The 19,801-nt window shown below is 46.5% G+C and overlaps 2 protein-coding genes across 5 annotated transcripts in view; one reads left to right on the forward strand and one right to left on the reverse strand.

Annotated features, from left to right (window-relative positions):
• TRAK1 (trafficking kinesin protein 1) overlaps positions 1-19,801 on the forward strand; it is a 78,626-nt gene that overhangs the window by 8,328 nt on the left and 50,497 nt on the right. The gene's annotated exons all lie outside the window — the stretch shown is intronic.
• On the reverse strand, positions 925-2,355 carry LOC116762130 (hypoxanthine-guanine phosphoribosyltransferase-like; the record flags this gene model as incomplete). The annotated part of the gene is given in 2 exon segments (XM_032648890.1): positions 925-1,887; positions 1,890-2,355. Coding segments are annotated over 2 exon segments (870 nt in total), but the record flags the coding sequence as incomplete, so codon positions are not given.

The following is a 19,801-nucleotide window of genomic DNA, read 5'->3' on the forward strand; positions in this document are numbered from 1 at the left end:
CTCACGGGCCCAGCCGCTCCGCGGCATGTGGGATCCTCCCGGACCGGGCACGAACCCGTGTCCCCTGCATCGGCAGGCGGACTCTCAACCACTGCGCCACCAGGGAAGCCCGTGATGAGTGATCTTTGATGTTACAGTTGCCAAAAGATTACCACTTGCTGAAGGCTCAGATGATGGTTAGCATTTTTTTTAGCAATAAGTTATTTTTTTTTTTTTTTTTTTTTGCGTTACGCGGGCCTCTCACTGCTTTGGCCTCTCCCGTTGCGGAGGACAGGCTCCGGACGCGCAGGCCCAGCGGCCATGGCTCACGGGCCCAGCCGCTCCGCGGCATGTGGGATCCTCCCAGACCGGGGCACGAACCCATGTCCCCTGCATCGGCAGGCAGACTCTCAACCACTGCGCCACCAGGGAAGCCCCAATAAGTTATTTTTAAATTAAAGTAGGTACATATTTTTAAGACATAATGCTATTGCACACTTAATAGACTACAATATAATACAAACATAACTTTTATATGCACTTTGAAACCAAAAATTTCATGTGACTTGCTTTATTGCGATATTTGGTTTATGAAAGTGGTGGCCTGGAACCAAAAACGCAAGATCTCTGAGGTATACCTATAGAATTTTTTTTAACATCACAAAAGACACGTTGGTAATTTTAACTTAACTCTTACTCTCCTGATCATTTTTAATATCGTTCTTAAAAATATCTTTTCAATTTGTTTTCTCTGTGCGATGCCAACTTGAGTTATCTCCTTTAATTCTACCCCTTCTTTTTTTTTTCTTTCAAATTTTATTCGTAAATACTCCTTGAATGTTTTCTCAATTATTTTTTTTCTTTTAAAGAGACAGCCTTTATTTTAAGGATTTTTACATTGAAGACTTCAAAAAGTGGTAGGTTTTTAGAACTTACTGACCCGTATTTAAAAGGAACTGTTGACAAAGATTCGCCAGAAATAAGCTGAACAAACGGGAAAATACAGTTAATACTACTGAAACCTACTAAAATAATTCCAGGACATATGGTTTATCCGACATAACGATACCTCTAAATGCTGTCACTGATATGAAACCGACTGCTTCTTTTCTAGAGGCACAGTGGTATTCAATCACTTCTGTTCTTTCCTGAATATATAAAAGTTAAAATACCAATTAAAAAACTAATACATTCTTCTCTTTCAATGTTTCTTACAGATACAATTTCAATATTTTCCTTAAATAGTGGTGTGGTTTAAGCGATTTTCCATTCACAAGTCAAACAACAATCCACCCAAAGGGAACCGAGAGTCTGTAGGCTCCTAGTGCAAATAAAGAGTTCGCGGATGCAGCAACTGACCTTTCCAAAATACAAAACGGATAAAATTCTTAGAGGATACATTCAGTAAGCTCTACTAAGCAGCTGGCCACAGAACTAGAACATTTGATCATTTTCCTGGTGATTTCAGTGGGACTCCAGACGTTTCCAAACTCAGCTTGAACTCTCAGGCTTTGTATTTTGCTTTTCCAGTTTCGCTAATGACACAACCATGATTCAAATCCCTGGAGTATTCATTGTAGTCAGGGGCATATCCTACAACAGACTTGTCTGGAATTTCAAATCGAACAAAGTCTGGTCTATATCCAACGCTTCGAGGGGTCCTTTGCACCAGCAAGCTTGCAGCCTTGACCATCTTTGGATTATGCTGCTTGACCAAGGAAAGCAAGGTTTGCCTTGTTTTGCCAGTGTCAATTATATCGTCGACAATCAAGACATTCTTCCCAGTTAAAGTTGAGAGATCATCTCCACCAATTACTTTTATGTCACCTGTTGACTGGTCATTACAGTAGCTCTTCAGTCTGATGAAATCTACAGTCATAGGTCTAGATCTATCACTATTTCTGTTCATTTGATGTTACCCAGCAGGTCAACAAAGAATTTATAGCCCCCCTTGAGCACCCAGAGGGCCACGATGTGATGGCCTCCCATCTCCTTCATCACATCTCGAGCCAGCCGTTCCGCCCTGTCCATAATTAGTCCATGAGGAATAAACACCTTTTCCAAATCCTCAGCATACTGATTAGGTCTACAGAATAAATCTAGGTCATAACCTGGTGCATCATCACTAATCGCGACGCTGGGACTGCGGGTCGCCGTAACGGAGCCGGCTGGCGCGCGGGCTGAGGGCCGTCTGGGGAGGAGAAGCCGGCGGCTGGCCGAGCAGGAGGCGGCAGCACGGCGGGAGGCGGCAGCACGGCGGGAGGCGTCGGGAAAGCAGAGCGGCCTGCCCCAGCGCTCCGGCCGCCGCTGCTCAGAGCCCAGGCCTGTTTTCTCAATTATAGACAGAAAAGGCTTTGCAGGTGGTTGGTGCCGGGTTTGGATTCAGTTGCTCTTGGTTTCTGCTGCGTGATCCTGGTCAAGTGAGTTCAATTTTCTGAGCCCCCTTTCCTTGTCTGCCCAATGAAGGGGGTATTAGGTAGCAGGGGTCTGAGGAGTGAGTGAGCTGTAAAGGGCTGTTGTCTGATGTGCAGTCAGCATTTCTTAAATAGTGTTGTGTGAACATGAGGGTGAGTGAGGGGGTCTTCTCTGAGGCTGCTCCTGGGACCAGTCCCGATCCCTGATCCTCCTGGGGTGGGGCAGTGATGGGGGGGAGCCCAGGAACATCGGAGGAGGAGGTGCTTTTTCAGCTGCAGTAAGCCTGGGCCAAGGAAGGGCTGTAACTCTCTCGAGTCGTGGGAATGTTGGAGGAAAGTGTGGATTTGAAGGCAGAGAAACCTGTATTTTAACCTTGGAACCATCTCTGCAGAGTTGTGGATGGATTACTGCATCCTTCTGAGCCTATCACATGGCAGTTTTGGTATAGAGGTTCAATTTAAAATTTGCTCAAGGCCCATAAAATTCACCCATAAATGATGCTGTTTCCTTATTCATACACATTCTGCTTTCTTTCACATTTTCTAAGAAAATAAACTGGGAGACTTCCCTGGTGGCGCAGTGGTTAAGAATCTGCCTGCCAATGCGGGGGACACATGTTCCATCCCTGGTCTGGGAAGATCCCACATGCTGCGAAGCAGCTTAGCCCGTGCGCCACAACTACTGAGCCTGCGCTCTAGAGCCCACGAGCCACAACTACTGAAGCCCGTGCGCCTAGAGCCCGTGCTCCGCAACAAGAGAAGCCACCGCAATGTGAAGCCCGCGCACCGCAACGAAGAGTAGCCCCCGCTCGCTGCAACTAGGGAAAGCCCGCGTGCAGCAGCAAAGACCCAACGCAGCCCCCCAAAATAAATAATTAATTAATTAATTTAAAAAAAAGTCAGTTGGGTATATATGCAGTCTTCGGATTTGAGGTAAGTTGTGTTCAGTAATTTGTAAATGGCCTCACCCCACCCCCAGATTGCCACTTCTGCTCATTACTGTGAACTCAATGCCTTCTAACGAATTATGCTGGGAAAAGCTAATAAATGACGTTTCTACCTCATTTCCCTAATTACAGCTTAGAAAATTGTACTCTCTTTTTAATTGCTCATACTGGCTTGTTTCCTTTTTTTAAGGAATTAGAGTGATGAAGGTGATCCCAACTAACATTTATCGCAAACTCACTTTGTCCCAAGGCACTGTGCTAAGTGCTCTGCCATGCATTAATTAATTAACGCCTCGCCCCATCTATGCGGCAGGTATAGTCACCCCATTGAGCAGATAAGACTCAGGTGTCTAAGAAGTCACAGAGATGGGAAATGAGGATCCTGGACCAAACTTCAGGCTGCCCAACTCCAGAAGCTCTGCTCTTAGCTATGAAGCTAAACTGCCTGCCATTAGTTGACCATCCATCCATCCATCCATCCATTGATTTTTTGCTTTTATGGTGATGTGGGATGAATAAAATATTTTTGAAATTCGTAGCACTGTGAGGTAAATGGGCCCAGCCTTTGTTTAAGGGGTTTCTAACTGCATCTAACTTTTCTATGATGCTTTGTGGAGTTTGCATTTCCTGTTCCTTTATTACATCTTCATTTTGAAAATTAATATTGGACTCTCCCCGCCCCGAATATTGGATTGAACTTGTTGAACATGCTGATTTTGAGGAACCTGTTAACTGTTGATAGGTTTATTTATGAGGCCTATAATCATCTTTTTAGAAACACCTTAGGGAACCTTAAAAAAATAAAGTCTCGGAAAACCTTAGGACACCAGCCTCAGCTCACCTGTCATGAGGAATGACATCTGAGAGGTCGCCTAGTGGTTTGCTGTGGGACTCTTGAGAGGTGCCATCATTGCCAGGAAGAGACATGATAAGGACCAAAGGGAGAGATGAGATATGTTCAGATAATGGGGGCAGTTACAGCAGGAATTAAAATCATTGGCTGCTGACTTTAATTAGGTGAATGTCCTAGAAAATTCTAAATGTGTATCCAAGTTAGGGTCTGAGGAGGGCGCGCGCACGCACACACACACACACACACACACACACACACACACACACACACATATATACACACACACTGTAAAATCTACCCCCCACCCCAATCTGTCTATTCTATTGAAGAGCCTTGCCATCCAGTGTAGTCTGGGGAGCAGCAGCATTGCTATTATGTGGGCGCTTGTTAGAAATGCAGAATCTTGGGCCCAACTGCAGACCTGCTGCATCAGAGTCTGCCCTTTAGCAAGAGCTGCAGGTAATTCACATGCTCGTTAAAGCCTGGGAAGCCCTGTCCTAGAGGGATGCCTTTTCCTCCAAGGTCATTCACTGAGGTATCATATGCATTGGAAGGATAAAGGGAAATTGTCCCCGTTTGGTCACTGTGGTAGGAAAGAAGCTTGCCCTCCCAGTGGTGGTTGAAGAGTCCTTTTACTATTACTCATTCACAAATTATACACAAATTATATATATTATAGAAAGTTAAGAGGAAAACTGAATCAAGGCCACACTTGTTGCTGTTGCCACCAACAGATGGTTACAGTACCTGGCTAACAGGCTGGTGAGGTTCTGTAGGTAGTTTTGCTTTAGGGCAGTGGTTTTCCGAGGGAGATTTTGCTCCCAAGGGTCATTTGGCAGCATCTGGAGACATTTTTGGATGTCACATCTACAGAGAGAGAGGGTGGTGCTTCTGGCACCTAAATGGGTAGAGGCCAGGGATGCTGCTAAACATCCTGCCATGCCCAGGACAGCGCCCCACAACAAAGAATTATCTGACCCTAAATGTCAGTAGTGCTGTGGTTGAGAAACCCTGCTTTAGGGAGTGAGTTTAACTTATAGGAAGTCTAAAATCTGTTTAATTATCCCATTACTCATTTAAAAGAAATATTTCAAACATGCCAAACACTTAGGACTAATAAATGTTAACTTCACTTTTTTTTTTTTATAAATAAAACGTTACTGATGCATTTATAAGTACAGTTTCAAAGTCCCATTCCTTCACTCTTTCCCCAGAGGGAACCACCTTCCTGAGGGTGGGCGGTTTCCTTCGGGTGTGTATTTTTGTACCTTGATTACACATATAAATGTCCGTGAAAACAGCCTATTATATTGCACGGCCCCTTTGTAATGGCCTTCTCCTCTATTTGTATGTTGCAGGCTCTTTTTCTAGGAGTTTGAGCAAAGGCATGAGCAGAGAACAGGGCTGTATCTAAATGAAAACGTTTCCATTTTTCTAAGTATTTTACATTTCCTTTAGGTGGTCGTTAAAATTTTTAAGAAAACATGCTTAATGTTTAAAATCAGGTTGAGGAAAGAAGTAATGGTTGCAGATTTTTAAAGGTGGCCTTTTCAAATGCAGATTCTGTAGTGACCCAGAATTAAGCAAATAAACTTGTGCTGACATTTGCTGGAGGGTACGATGGTGGTAAGGTCCCTGGTGCTGCCCCCCTTTTCCACCTGCACCCTCCTTTCTGCCAACGCGGCACCTCTCAGCCCCTGCTCCCAGCATCCTTGGAAGACATTTCCTCCATCTCTGCATCATTTTTCAGAGCCGGCCTGTTTCTATGGCAACTGTGAGATTGAAAGATGAGCGGGAGCGGGAGGCGAGGCTGGAGTGAGACCTCAGGGTGGTGGTGTGTGTCCCTGACGTCACCTTCTGTGCTTCTGGATAGGACGATTCTGGCTACTCCCATTCAGGGCTGCTGGCTGGTGCCGCTTTATTAGCGGGGCTGCCAGGGTCTCTGATAGCTCTGCAAATTGCCTTTCTTTCTGCTCCTCCGACCCTCCACAATTTTTCTTTTCACTGCCCCTTTTCTGTTTTGGCTCCAGACTGTCATTAAGAATGCACAGCTTAATTCTGGCATGTTTTGGGACGCTCTTCTGCCCAGTGTTTTGGAAGGGCGGGGAGGCATGGCAGCGTTTCACTTGACGTCGATGGCGCCGTGAAGTGCATTCTCTCCTCTGCAAGAATACTGACTATGCAGAAATTTATCGAAGCGGATTATTATGAACTAGACTGGTATTATGAAGAATGCTCGGACGGTAATTATGACTCCTGCAGAACAGAGCGGGGATGTGTAGGGCCATTGTCTCCTTCGGGGGAGGGGGTGTCCTGGAATCTTCCTGGGGAGACGGGAAGAAGGAGGGCCACGGGACCAGCACCGCATGGCTCTGACCCTTGCGAAGGCATGGTGGAGGAGACAGCAGGTGGGCAGGGCTCGTGATTGTGGGAGGCTCCTTGGCAGTTTGGAGGTGGTGTTGGTGTGTGATGGGCTTGTGAGCATCACACTTCAGTGGGATTGAATTCTCTCTGGGGTGATGCGTGTGTGTGTGTGTGTGTGTGTGTGTGTGTGTGTGCGCGCGCGCGCGCGCGCGCGCAAGTGGAGATGAGGTCCTCGTTAGGGTTAAGGGACTAGTGTCTTCAGGAAGTGGTCCTCTGCCCTGGGAGAATCCACCCTTTTCTGAGCCCAGACTTGGGGGCACAGGGGAGGCTGGAGAAAAGGCAGAAGCAGCCTCCCACCTGGCAGACAAGTCAAATGAATATTTCTTGTGGGCTCCCAGAGATGGGGGTGGGAGATGCTGGGAGGGGTTGGAAGAGCCGGTATCCTCCGCCGTGTGTGCAGGGAGGGTGTGGCACATTCCAGAGGAGACTGGGTGGAGTTTATGTGGCTGGATCGGCCTCAGGAGGTTCTAGGCATCAGGAAATTGCACTGAGGTGCATTCTCAGGCTACAGGGGAGGAGCCTCGGGCTCCTGTGCTGTTGGCATCAAATTGTATATGACACAGTTAACCTGTCATCTTTAATTTCTTCTTTAAAGTGACTCTCAATCTATGCCTTTACATAGACACACACAAAAAGGAAGCAATATATATACTTAGAGGGTCCATTCCCCCAGTGATGATACGTTCCCAGCCTCACGCGAGCCAGTAATAGGTAAGGTAACTAACTGGTTTTTAATTGAATCTGGAGTTTCAGTCTCTCTAACATGACTACATTTGATTAACCTGAATGATGTAACAGGCTGGGACCTGACCTCATTAGTAAGCTAAGAACTACATAATTATCTCTTTATCTGCTGATTTCTGCCTTGACTGTGGGCTGCAGGAAGAGGGCCAAGAGCCTTTCTTAGTGGGGGTGAATGGATATTAAAATGTGCTGAGACACTTCCCTAGCTGAGCCCCACCATCCCCAAGCATTAGATGAAGACATTGCCATGTTGAGTCCCTGTGCATCTTTAAACATCTTGAGTAATGATGATGGTGGGCAACTCCCAGGGTTGTGAGGGGAAAAGATGACTCAGTTTTTTCTCTTTTGGGTATATTATTCTTGAAGCAAGTTCCCATCCTATTACCCAACTCCAGGAGGCAATTATAGGGGTGCTTCTTTTCAGAATCCATCATTGACCTCTTGAAGTTTTCTTGGTGATTTGTGACTCGCTGAACCCTCCATAACTTTTTAAAGTATGGACCACAGGATCACGGAGCATTGGTTACAGCAGAGGGCCTGTCTCACAGCCCGGGGATGCACTGGGTGTGGCCATGGCTCCCACGGAGCCATCCTGGAAGTGAGGGAGGAAGGTTTCTTACTGTCTTGACCCAGTTGCACACCGTCCAGCTCTGTTTACACCCTTGTCTGAGGAAATGAAGCCAGTCACTCTCGGTGGTTAATCTGAAGGGTGAGAGGAGGCCTGCTCTTATCTGAGTGTCTATCGGAAGGATTTTCTTACCCAGCCATTTCTCAGTTGAGTCTTTTGGCCCCGAGGCAGCCGGATCTCTCTTCTTCCAGCAGAAAAGGAAAGTGGAAGAAGAGGCAGCTCATCTGTCCAAGGGTAAATAAATGTTGATTGCAATTACTGTCGGGATTATGTTGAGTAAAATACTTGCCTTTATCCTCCATCCCAATTTAGATGAAGCAGAGAAGGCCACTGGGACGGAATTGACTGTGGCAACTGATGTTTTCGTAATCCCGTTACATTTCGTTTTAAAGATAGTTAAGTAAAGCAGGGAATTAAAGGAATGGAAGCTCAGAGCTAATCTGGTTTAGGAAACCCCACAAAAGAGGGTGGAATTCAAGAATATGCTAATGTTGTCGTTACTTGTTTATACGTGTCTCACTAGGGTTCTTTCCTGACCTCGGCAGGTTAGTCTGGAAACGAAGGCGATTTGCCTTTGTGTTTATGCATCTTTAAAATTGCAAATCAGTCTTTGAATAACCCTTTCATCTCCTGGTCCTGAACTTCCTGGTGAGGAGGCCAGGTAGGAGTTAGGCACACAGCGTTGCTTTGTCTCTCTTATTATTTGCCATTCGAATCTTTAGTGAGGGAAACTTCTAGGGAACTTTCCATACTAATAACAAACGATAAGTCACATGTTTTGAAAAAGATGCAGAATCATCATTTATGTCAGAGTTACCGACTCGCACTTAAATTGCAGCGTGAGCACCGAAAAAGTAATACATATGGGTGGGAATACAGATTGCAGGATGATTAGGGACCCCTTTTTTAAAGGTGGAATTAAGAAATGGCTGCTTTTCTCTTTCCTCTTTGAGGTTTAGGAGAGCTTTATTCAGTCCACTGATTGTATCCTTCCCCCTTAATCAGTTTTAGTTGTGGAGTCTAATACTCTGTGTCCCCCACTACCGCCCAAACAAGCGGTATGGGGCAGGGGCTTAGAATAGTAGGAAATTGGAGGGGTTGATTGCCCGATACCTTAAGGTAATTTTTAGAGTTTTGAAATAGCTAGCGATCAACAGAGTACAGCAGTGGTCTTCGCAGAATTTTCACACATGTACTCATTGTTTACCGTTTAAACTCTAGCATCAGAAAGAGTGGATATATGTATATGTATAACTGAGTCACTTTGCTGTACACCTGAAACTAACACAACACTGTAAATCAACTCTACTCCAATAAAAATTAAAAAAACAACAACTGTAGCGTCAAACAGGGTCCTGGTTACCTACGTTGGCTGTGTCCCACCTCTCATTGCAGGAACCTCTAAAACCTGGCAAATAATGGCAATCATTCGCTTATTAAAAAAGCAGATTCCCAGACTAACTCCAGACCAGGAGAGGCCCTGAGAAATCTGGATCTTTAGTGCACGCTTTCGGTGATTCTTTACGTCAGGTGTGTTTGGGAAACTATGCCAGTGTGAGTGGAGACCATTCCTGGGCACAGGGGTCTGGAAGATAATTCTTTATGTCTGTCACGAAATCCTATGTTGTTTCTTGGCTACACTGGTCACTTAAAAAAAGTATGCTTATAAAGAGTGTGAGGCTTTTTTAATTGTCAGAAAGGCTTGGGTTCAATTATATATGTCCCTAAGTTAAAGAAATGGAGTGCACTTTTTTTTTAAAAGAAGATGTTGGGGGTAGGAGTTTATTAATTAATTTATTTTTGCTGTGTTGGGTCTTCGTTTCTGTGCGAGGGCTTTCTCTAGTTGTGGCAAGCGGAGTCACCCTTCATCGTGGTGTGAGGGCCTCTCACTATCGCGGCCTCTCTTGTTGTGGAGCACAGGCTCCAGACGCGCAGGCTCAGTAGTTGTGGCTCACGGACCTAGTTGCTCCACGGCACGTGGGATCCTCCCAGACCAGGGCTCGCAACCCGTGTCCCCTGCATTAGCAGGCAGATTTCTCAACCACTGCACCACCGGGGAAGCCCTGGAGTGCACTTTTGTAGTTATTCTAGAAATAGGTAGAATGCCGGAAAAGAGTGCTGGCCTGGAGTCTGCCTTTGGGGCCTGTTTTGCATTCTGCATGGCTGTGTGGTGTTAAAAAGCAAAATTCAACGGATAAATATAAAGATCAAATTGGCTTTCTTCAGCGATTCATGAATTGAGCAACATCCCGTCTAGCAAGTAGAAAGGATCTCTGAGGAGCTGTATAAAATGGAAGGCTTTTATAGACAGATGGGAGCAGGGACAGGGAAAAAGCAGATTATCTCTCTTTCTTTGGGGGATGGATGGGGTCTATCAGGCAGATTACCTCATTACTGCTGACCGGGAAATTCCAGACGGACTGGTTAAGACTCCATTCCTGGGAGAGGCTGAAGCTGCATTTAGGTCAGGTATTAAGTCTTGGTTGGCTGCCCTGGGGCTTAGCACAAGCAACTCCATTTGGGGCCTGTTGTTTCTTTTTACCAGTGGTTGGGTACATCCTGGTACCCCAGTGAGCCTCTGTCAACCCAGCTTTCTCATCTGGCAAATGGGGATAACCACGTTGGCCAGAACCATTGCGAAGGAGGGTAATGCGTGTAAATAAAGTAAAAGCTCTTTGTGATCGGCGAAGTGCCAGGCCAGTGCTTAATTTTATTTTTTCAGAAATAGTACTAGTTATTAAGTTCTTTTAAAAAATCCCTTTCAAAAGGTAATTGGTATTTTGAACAAGGTATAGTATCTTGGGAATTCCCTGGCGGTCCAGCGGTTAGGACTCCACGCTTTCATGCTGAGGACGCAGGTCCAGACCCTGGTCGGGGAACTAAGATCCCACAAGCTGTGCAGCGCAGCCAGAAAAAAAAAAGGTATAGTATCTTGACCACCTGTTTCTTGCTGCAAACTCTTTTGTACTCATCCACCGTCGTGTCCCCTTTTACAACATTATAGGTTTGAATGTCACAGCAGGAGGTGGTCTAATTCATACTGATTTTATAAATGGGGACACTCAGGCAGATTGCGCAGTGGTTGTTTTTAGGACTTCTTATTCCATAATGAAAATCCACAGCATTACACACAGGTGGCACGGGTGCTGTTCCCTGACTGCAGTGACCTCTAAAATGTCACCCAGGGTCAGGGTGGCTGGTTTGCGAGTGAAGTTTTGTCAGAGGTATTTTAAGCATTAATTGAAAAACTGTTACTAGGCTTTTGAGATGCTTTTCTAACTTTCCTGCACTTGTGTTCAGACATGTAAACAGGCCCCATTTTTCATGTGTGTTTATTGTGGGATGCACCATTGGAGGTAGAGGCTGACTTTCCCTTTCCAACTCAGCAGTCTTCTGAATGGCTGTTAAGATGATTTAAAAAAAAAAAAAAAAGAACTAAATGTAAATGTATGACGTAGCTGTACATTTTTATCAGCAACTTTGGTAAAGCAGAGATAACGTCCTCCCTCAGATGTAGAAGCGGAGGACTAGAGGACTGATGAGAGGGCCAGAGGGAGCTTAGAGCCCAAGTTTTCAGAGCTTTGTGTTTCTCATTTATTTTTTTTAAATAGCATAAGTAAGGGCCTTGGGGAAGTGACCCTCAGTGACGGGCCACCCTGCTCTGTACAGGCAGAGAAGTAAAAGGACAGGGAGGCTCGTGGAGAGGAGCAGAATGCATGGGATACAGAGGGGAAGGAGACTCTTGGCAGAGGGTGAGGGGGGGTCAGCGGGAACAGGTTGCAGGGGAAAAGCAGGCCAAGCTGGCCGAGGAGCATCAGGTTCATGTCTGAAGACGAGGGGCATCCTTGGGCGTGCCTGTCCAGTGGGACTTTCTGTGATGATGGAAACGTTCTGTGCTGTCCAGTTTGGTAGCCACTAGCCCCGTGTGGCTATGGAGCGTCTGAAATGTGGCTACTGCCACTGAATTTTGGATTTTATTTAATTTTAATCAATAGAGATTTCAATGTAAATAGCCCTAGTGGCTCGTGACCACTCTTTGGGCAGCGGAGGGTGGACTTCTGTGGGGTGTGCAGAATAAATCTGGAGAGGACACTCACAGTAAGAGCTCCCTCTGATTGGAGGGAGGCGAGTGACACTTGCCTTCTGTGGCCTTGAACGTTCCCGGACGTGGGTCAGAACCCGTGCCCTGCCCCCCTGCTCTGGGCCACGGCTCTAGTCCTTACTTCTGGGACAGCACACACTGTAGCTGCTTGTCTGTCCGGGGTGAGCTGGGCCACCCTCAGCTCCACCTCCCATGTCCATGTCCCATGGTCCATCCGTCACCTGGCACAGGGATTCCCGGGCTTTCGTGCTGGTCTTTAGGGGTCTGTTCTGCTTTGACTTTTGGAAAACTGTTCTCTCAGAGAAGGTACACTTTGTCCCATCTCTGCCTTTAATCTTGAAGTGAATGCAGATGTGGATGAGGTTGGAGAATTCCCTCACACCCCCTGCAGAGGGAGGGAGGGAAGGAGGAAGGGTTTGAGGTGGGGAGTACCCTGAAGAATGAGAGAAATGGGGTGACATGGGGAGGCTAGGATGGCCTTGTGTTCACAATGCCATGTCCTAAATTTATCTTTTAATTTACATGTATATATATTTTAATTATATAATATATAGAGACTTGAACATCATTTGCTAAAGGTAGCCTAGAATTGAGTTAAAAGATGAGTATAACCAACTGGTTATGAGTAAAATCACTTAAAAGTATTTTCAAATATATGAAATCAGCTTTTTTTTTCATTTATATATACTACAGCCCCTCCCACTAGCCTGCACATCTTATAGTCAATCTGATACTCACCGAATGAATAATGCACAAAGTGGAGCTTTCTCCCTCCCTCCCTCCCCTCCCAGAGCTTCAGACTCACTGTCCTTTGCATTGAGTTAACAAGCCCCAATCGTTAAAGAACGATTTTTTTCCCCTGAGTGTCTGCCTTTATAAACATTGTATTTAAAGCTTATGAAGATTTTCAAAATGTGATTTTGAACTCCCTGCTACTGAATTTCTACTGACCCTACTTTTTTTTTTTTTTTTTTTTTTTTTTTTTTTGCGGTACGCGGGCCCCTCACTGTTGTGGCCTCTCCCGTTGCGGAGCACAGGCTCCGGACGTGCAGGCTCAGCGGCCATGGCTCACAGGCCCAGCCGCTCTGCGGCATGTGGGATCCTCCCGGACCGGGGCACGAACCCACGTCCCCTGCATCGGCAGGCGGACTCTCAACCACTGCGCCACCAGGGAAGCCCTGACCCTACTTTTTACAAAGAACACATTTTTATCATCCTAAAAGGTAGCAATCGTTTTCAGGTTCCAGAAAAGTAACCCGGCAATGAGTATGTCTCCAGGTGTTAATTTTGTAATAAAATCTTTATTCTATTCTGGTTTTCTATTTATAGGCACTGGTCTGTGGTCTTCTATTTGTTTTTATGGAGGTAGCGATTCAGTTTAGCAGACATTTTTAGCCGACTTAGCAGGATCTGCAGCCCTAAGGATTTAAAGATGGACGAGACCTAGTTCCTGAACTTGTGCAGAGGATTCTTGCTGACGATCTGGCCTCTGCTAAAGGCCCCCTTGGTTACCTGAGGGAGGTGACTGGGCAGAGAGGTGGTTTAGGTCTCCTGGTATAGCTTTTAGGAGCAGGGAGACGTGCCACAGTGTAGCGGGCAGGTGGCTGAAGCACAGGAATTGTAGAATGTGCCATGATTCTCTGAGACACCATTGCTTCAGGCCACCGTTCAGTGCGTTTGATGGAAGGACCTGCCATTTCACTGTTACAGGCAAAATCAAACAGTGTAGAGGAATTGGTAGTGAGATGTGCAATGAAACTTGATTCTTTTCTCAGGCAACTTTGCAAACTATTAGGCTGTAGATTTTTTCCCCCTTATCCTGCCATTAGAAAAGATCTTTATAAATTTGGCTGTGTGTACACAGATGTAGGGTGAGAGTGTGATTTACAAGACGCAGTTTAAAAAAGAGCAAATGCAATGTATTATTACCAAAGAAAAACTGGGATGAAGTAAGCTTAATACAAGTAGTGCTTACTGCAGTTTTTTCTTTTCCTCTTGCTAGAAACCAGAATGATCTTTTCCTTCCCTCTTCAGCCCTGTGTCATGCTGTTGTCACAGTCAGATTTGTCTCAAGTTTTGAAGCACGCCCACAGGAACTCTCTCACCTGAGGGAACTGGGCAATCAGTCACCAGGGCATCTCCTCCGCCAGAGCTCCACCTTTAGACAGGTGTGCCTGCTTGAGGCATGGATGGTATTGCCCTGTGCAGTTGCTGCGAAACTTGCAGGAAGCTACCATTCCTCATTGCTTCTGGAGGAGCAAAAGCGGAAGAAGAATCTGGATGCAGAGAGCTGGCCCAAGGCCGTGCACCTGCCTGCTCGCCTTCCTTCTGACTCCAGAGCACCCGTTAGGGCCACCCCAGGGCTGGGCAGGGCTTTCCCATTCCGATAGGTGCTTCTCCCCCCCCTCCGCCCCGCCTCCTTCTGTGGGAGCCACCCGCTTCCGGGTCGTCTGGGCGCCAATGGGCCAGTGGCCCTGTGTACACTCTCCACTTCAGCTGAGCCAGGGCTTGTCCGTGGCCCCAGCCAAGGCCCAGCGTGCGCCCCGGGGGCCCCGGCCCCAATGCCTCCTCCGGGAGGGCAGCCAGGAGCTCCTTCAGGGACCGCTCCTTTGGGTGATGTTTTGGCTTTGGGGTGACTTCAGCAATGTCCCTAAGAGATGTGGGAGGAGAAGAAGAATATTTTGAGTGTGACTGCCAGGGTGAAGAGAGGAAGCCCATCCACAAGCAGCCTGAAACCCTGGACCTCTTGGAGGAGGGTAAATTCTGTTCTTTGCGCCAGTCTGATCCTTTCCCTCTCAGTGTCTATGTAGGCCTGGCTGTTTCACTGATCTCACAGAAGTCTTTTATTTTCGTAGTGGGGTATAAGGTCAAGTACACACGTCTTACGTGGTGAATGTAAAGCTGCCAGGAGAGAAGCTGCGTTTCCAGCATCCTGGGAAGTCCCCTTGCCCCACTTTCTTTCTAGTTTACACCTCCTTCCTGGGAGACCACTGTCCTGACTTGTATCACCTTAGATTTGTTTTACCTGTTCTCGATCTATGTAAATGGAATCAAACAGTGTGTATTATTTTGTCTAGCTTCTGTTGCTTAACCGAGGTCTTTGAAATTCATACTTTTTTTTTTTTTTTTTTTCCTGCGGTATGCAGGCCTCTCACTGTTGTGGCCTCTCCCGTTGCGGAGCACAGGCTCCGGAAGCGCAGGCTCAGCGGCCATGGCTCACGGGCCCAGCCACCCCGCGGCATGTGGGATCTTCCCGGACGGGGGCACGAACCCGTGTCCCCTGCATCGGCAGGCGGACTCTCAACCACTGCGCCACCAGGGAAGCCCTGAAATTCATACTTTTTGCAAACGTCGGTAGTCCCCCGGCATGCACACACTTTACGGCATTCCAGCACTCTGTTTTAAGAGTTTTCATTGTTTTCTTCTGACTGAATGGCTTTTGGTGGGTTAATGGACAAGAAACTGAGTCATTATTAAATAATACGTCTTTGTTTACTTTAGGAAATTGTTTATTTTAAAAAATTATTAATCACCAATTTGAACTAGGAATTTTAAAAAAGTTTAGAAATATTTCAAATAGAAAAGTACAAGGGCTGACACTGAAATTACCTGGGAACTCACCACCAGGCTGTATCAGAGGGGTGCTGCTTTTGGAGAAGAGGAGGAGTGTTTTAAATAAAGATACACCCAAATGCTGAGTGTGAGTTTCCTAATTGGGCTTTTGGGGCTTTCACTCACAGCCCGGAAAAAGGGATTTTTTTGCGGGGGGCGGTGTTGTGAAACAGAATGTTTAAAGAGTGACTGCAAGAAGTTCTTTAGGTCTTGAGTAAAAGCAATCAAAAAACTTTTTCAAAATTCTCCTCTGTGATGGCCTGTTTTCATGTCTCAGAATAACTTTTTATTTTTTAAATGGTTTACAATTGGCTATATACTGAAAGTGTTTTTCTTTTGAGGTTACTGCCCTGAAAATATTAACACTTCACCTATAGGACAGTTAAAAGTGTTCAATTGGAGAAAGAGGGGGAGCAGTGCTGAAACCTGGCACCCCCTGCCTGGTCCTTTCATGAAAGAGATGGTGGAGGTGAAAGGAGAGAGGAGTGAAAGACCGACTGGGACTGTGCATTTGTTGGGTTCCTGGAAGTGATCAAGAGAAAGGCCTCCATCTGCTCTTAAGAACTAGGGCCAGCCCACATTTCACTGGATCAGCTCGTGTCCCTTGAAGCTGGGCCGCTCAGCGTGCATCCTGCGTACCCACATCACCTGGGAGCTTGTTAGAAATGCAGACTCCCAGGCCCCACCCCAGACCTACTGGGTCAGAATCTGCATTTTAACAAGACCTTCAGGGGATTCCTATGCACATTAAAGTATGAGATGAGCTGCTGCCTAAAAGCATAGTAAGAGCATTTTTAAAATCAATTATTGAACCATATGATTCTAAAATGAAAGGTTTTACTAGGTTCTAGAGCAGTATCATATATCCTTGTCAAGAGAAGAAAAACCATATTGTATGTATTTTATGTACATATATCTATGTATTTTGAACTTTTTTTTTTTAACTGATAGCCAGATGATGACGATACCGGTGTTTAGTATGTACTTGCTATGTGCCAGGCACCATTCCAAGTACTTTACGTGGATTCATGCATTTAATCCTTAAAATAACCATAAGAGGTTAAGTACTGTTATCATTTTCCATTTCATAGACTTCTAAGAGGAACCTTCAGCAACTCTTCTAAAGTTACACAGCTCATAGGTGATTTCAGCCTACATAGACTGGCTCTAGGGCCCTACATAGACTGCTCTTAGGTACTGTGCTAGCAGTTCTCAAGGTAGGGTCCCTACACAGCAGCATCAGCATCACCTGGGAACGGGTTAGAAATGCACATTCTTGGGCCCCACCCTAGACCTGCTGAGTCAGACATGCTGGGGTGGGACCCAGCAATCTGGGTTTTAGCACACCTTCTGGGTGATTCCACTGCACCTTTTCCTGTGCTGGTCCACATCTCACAGATGACAGGGTCTCTACTTTGTGATCACATTCGATGGTAGGGGTCGGGGGGCGGGGGGGAACAGTCTCTGTATTTGCCATCTTAAGATAGACTGTTGTATTTCTCTTCCTTGTCTCTTCTTTGTTCCCATCCAATTTCCCTCCTTTCAGCAGTAAAAATTTTTTTAGCTGTCCTGAAGGTGAAAATAATATTTTCAGGACAGTAACTGCAAAAGAAAGATACAACTGACCCTCGGTATCAGCCGGGGATTGTTTCCAGGACCCCCTTGGATACCAAAACCCATGGATGCTCAAGTCCCTTATATAAAATGGCATAGTATCTGCATATAACCTACACACATCCTCCCGTATACGTTAAATCATCTCTAGATTACACATGATACCTAATACAATGTAAACGCTATGTAAATAGTTGCCAGTGTGGCAAATTCAAGTTTTGCTTTCTGGAATTTTCTCTTTTCTGAATATTTTCAATCTGGAGTTAGTTGAGTCTGCATATGCAGAACCCATGGATATGGAAGGCCAACTAGACTTCACTGTCAACATGCTTAATTTTCTTTGTAAATTGAAATTCACTAGACTTGTTCCCGGCCTGAAGGAAGTCTGTGGCGTAGATCAGGAAGACAGAGGTTTGGTTTGGAAGTCTTGGTTTCTGTGTCCAGTTTTGCTGGAAGCCTGACCTGTATCCCAGAGCAAGGTGTTCACTGGGTGGGACCCTGTTTTCTTCTGACCCTGTGAATAGTGAGAATATGTGCAAGACATGGATGTAACCATGTTCCCTGGATTCTGAGGTGATTTAGGTGGTTTTCTACACCACTAATGGTTCTAAAAGAGATACTTCTGATTGAAAACTGAAGGACAAAATGAGATTGGGGTAACACTCATATTGGTAGCCATGGATACAGGAGACATTTGTTGTTCCCTCCCAGGTTACCTTGTGGGGGTGATAGGCCTCCCAGTGTCACCCGTTTAATCTTCAAGACAGCCTTTGAAATAAGCATTACTCCCATTTTGCACTCAAAGAGACTGAGGCTCAGATATGTTGTCCAGAGTCCCAGGGCCACAAGCACAGAGCAGGGCCTTCGCCCTGCCTTGGGGTCTGCCCTCCGCCACACCCAGGCTCTCAGCTAGTAGATCCTCGGGCCCTTGTCTCCCATTACCTCATGTCATCCTCATAACCCACAAGGCACCTGGAGAAGCATCTTGCTTGGCTCACACAGCTGTCAGAGGCAGCACTGCTCTTTCTGTCTTCAGGAGAGAAAATACCTGGGCTCTGTGTTTTCTGGTCACTGGAGGCTTGCGTTGTGCAGAAACTGAGTCGATCTCAAGTGATTTCTTACTGAGTGGTGTTCTTGAAGACAGGCTTTGCTTGTTTTCCCCCATCCCGTCTGCTCAGGACGAGCTGGAGCGGGGGGAATCACAGTGATGCTGAGTGACATGGTGGTCACGCCCCCTCTGTGCCCGAGTGGCAGCACCTACACCAGGAAAACACTGGTGAAGAGTGGAGTTTTGTCATCACTCCCTTGTGGTTTGTTGCATGGCAGTTTTCCCGCAGCTTTCTCAAGAAGAGGCCTAAAGAAGCCCGGCTACGTAATGTTGTTTCACCTGGACGCTTCTGAGGCTGTTACCCAATTGCAAGCTTGGTCAGTCAGTTCCTGGCAGGCGTCATTCAGGATTGCCTTCGGGTGGCAGGATTTGAAAAGAGCATGTGGCATGGTCTGGGGTTTACTGAGACCGCGGGACGGCGCACATCCCCTCCTCAGAGGCGCCTGCTGTCAGTCTTCCGCACAAAGGGTAGTTTTCAGGTGCTGAGCACTGACCAGTAATTATCATCTGCAAAAGCTGAGATGAAAACGATGGCCAACGTCCCATGTCCAAATTCTCCAGATGGTTCCAAGGTGAAGCACAAGAAGTAGTGCAAATGGAGCTCATTCCTCCAGTTTGAGAGGGACATCCTGGGCTGCAGGGGGAAGGCTGAGCCATGTGGGGAATGGTGCCGCGTCCCGCTGGTGGTTGTGCCGTCTTGTGGGGTGGGAATGTCCACCCCATGGAAAGAGCCATCAGGCCTGGGCCCTGCAGTCTGTATTGATTCAGCGTGGCCAGCAGCACTGAGTCCTTACAGGACTCTCTCCTGTAGGATCACGTTAGAGAAAGGAGCTGGCCTAGCTTATCAGCACTGACCTCAGCACTGTTACAAAGGTCTCTCTGCCCATGGTTTTCATCACCTTGGTTTCAGCCTGGGGTTTGTTTGTTAGTATCCATGGCTACTCCACGCGGGCCTCTGGTGATGTCCCTTGTTCAGGGCGGTTCTCTTTCTGGGGTGGGGGTACCAGCATCACCCCAGGGCTGGCCATGGGCAAAGCTGACCCACAGTCTGTGCATTTTGGGGTCCCCTCACTGCTCTGCCCACTTGGGGCACCTGTCCCCCAGTCCCCAGTCATCTTGTGTCTGAACTCCCCAAGAGCATTTTGTCACCTGGCACATCCTGCTTGTTCCATACTAATTTATACATGTGTCTGACCTTCCCAATTAGGCCTCGAAGTCCTCGAGGGTAGGATTCATGTGTTTATTACTCAGCTGTGGTTAAGAGCCCCAACTTGGGGGTCAAATAGAATCAGACCCTCTCATTATAGCTCTGTGACCTTGTGCAGTTTCACGTCTAAAATGTGGGTAATAGTAGTACTTTCTTCCTAGGATGAGGA

The sequence above is a fragment of the Phocoena sinus genome, chromosome 11, assembly GCF_008692025.1.
Source record: "Phocoena sinus isolate mPhoSin1 chromosome 11, mPhoSin1.pri, whole genome shotgun sequence".
In the NCBI taxonomy this organism is placed as follows: Eukaryota; Metazoa; Chordata; class Mammalia; order Artiodactyla; family Phocoenidae; genus Phocoena; species Phocoena sinus.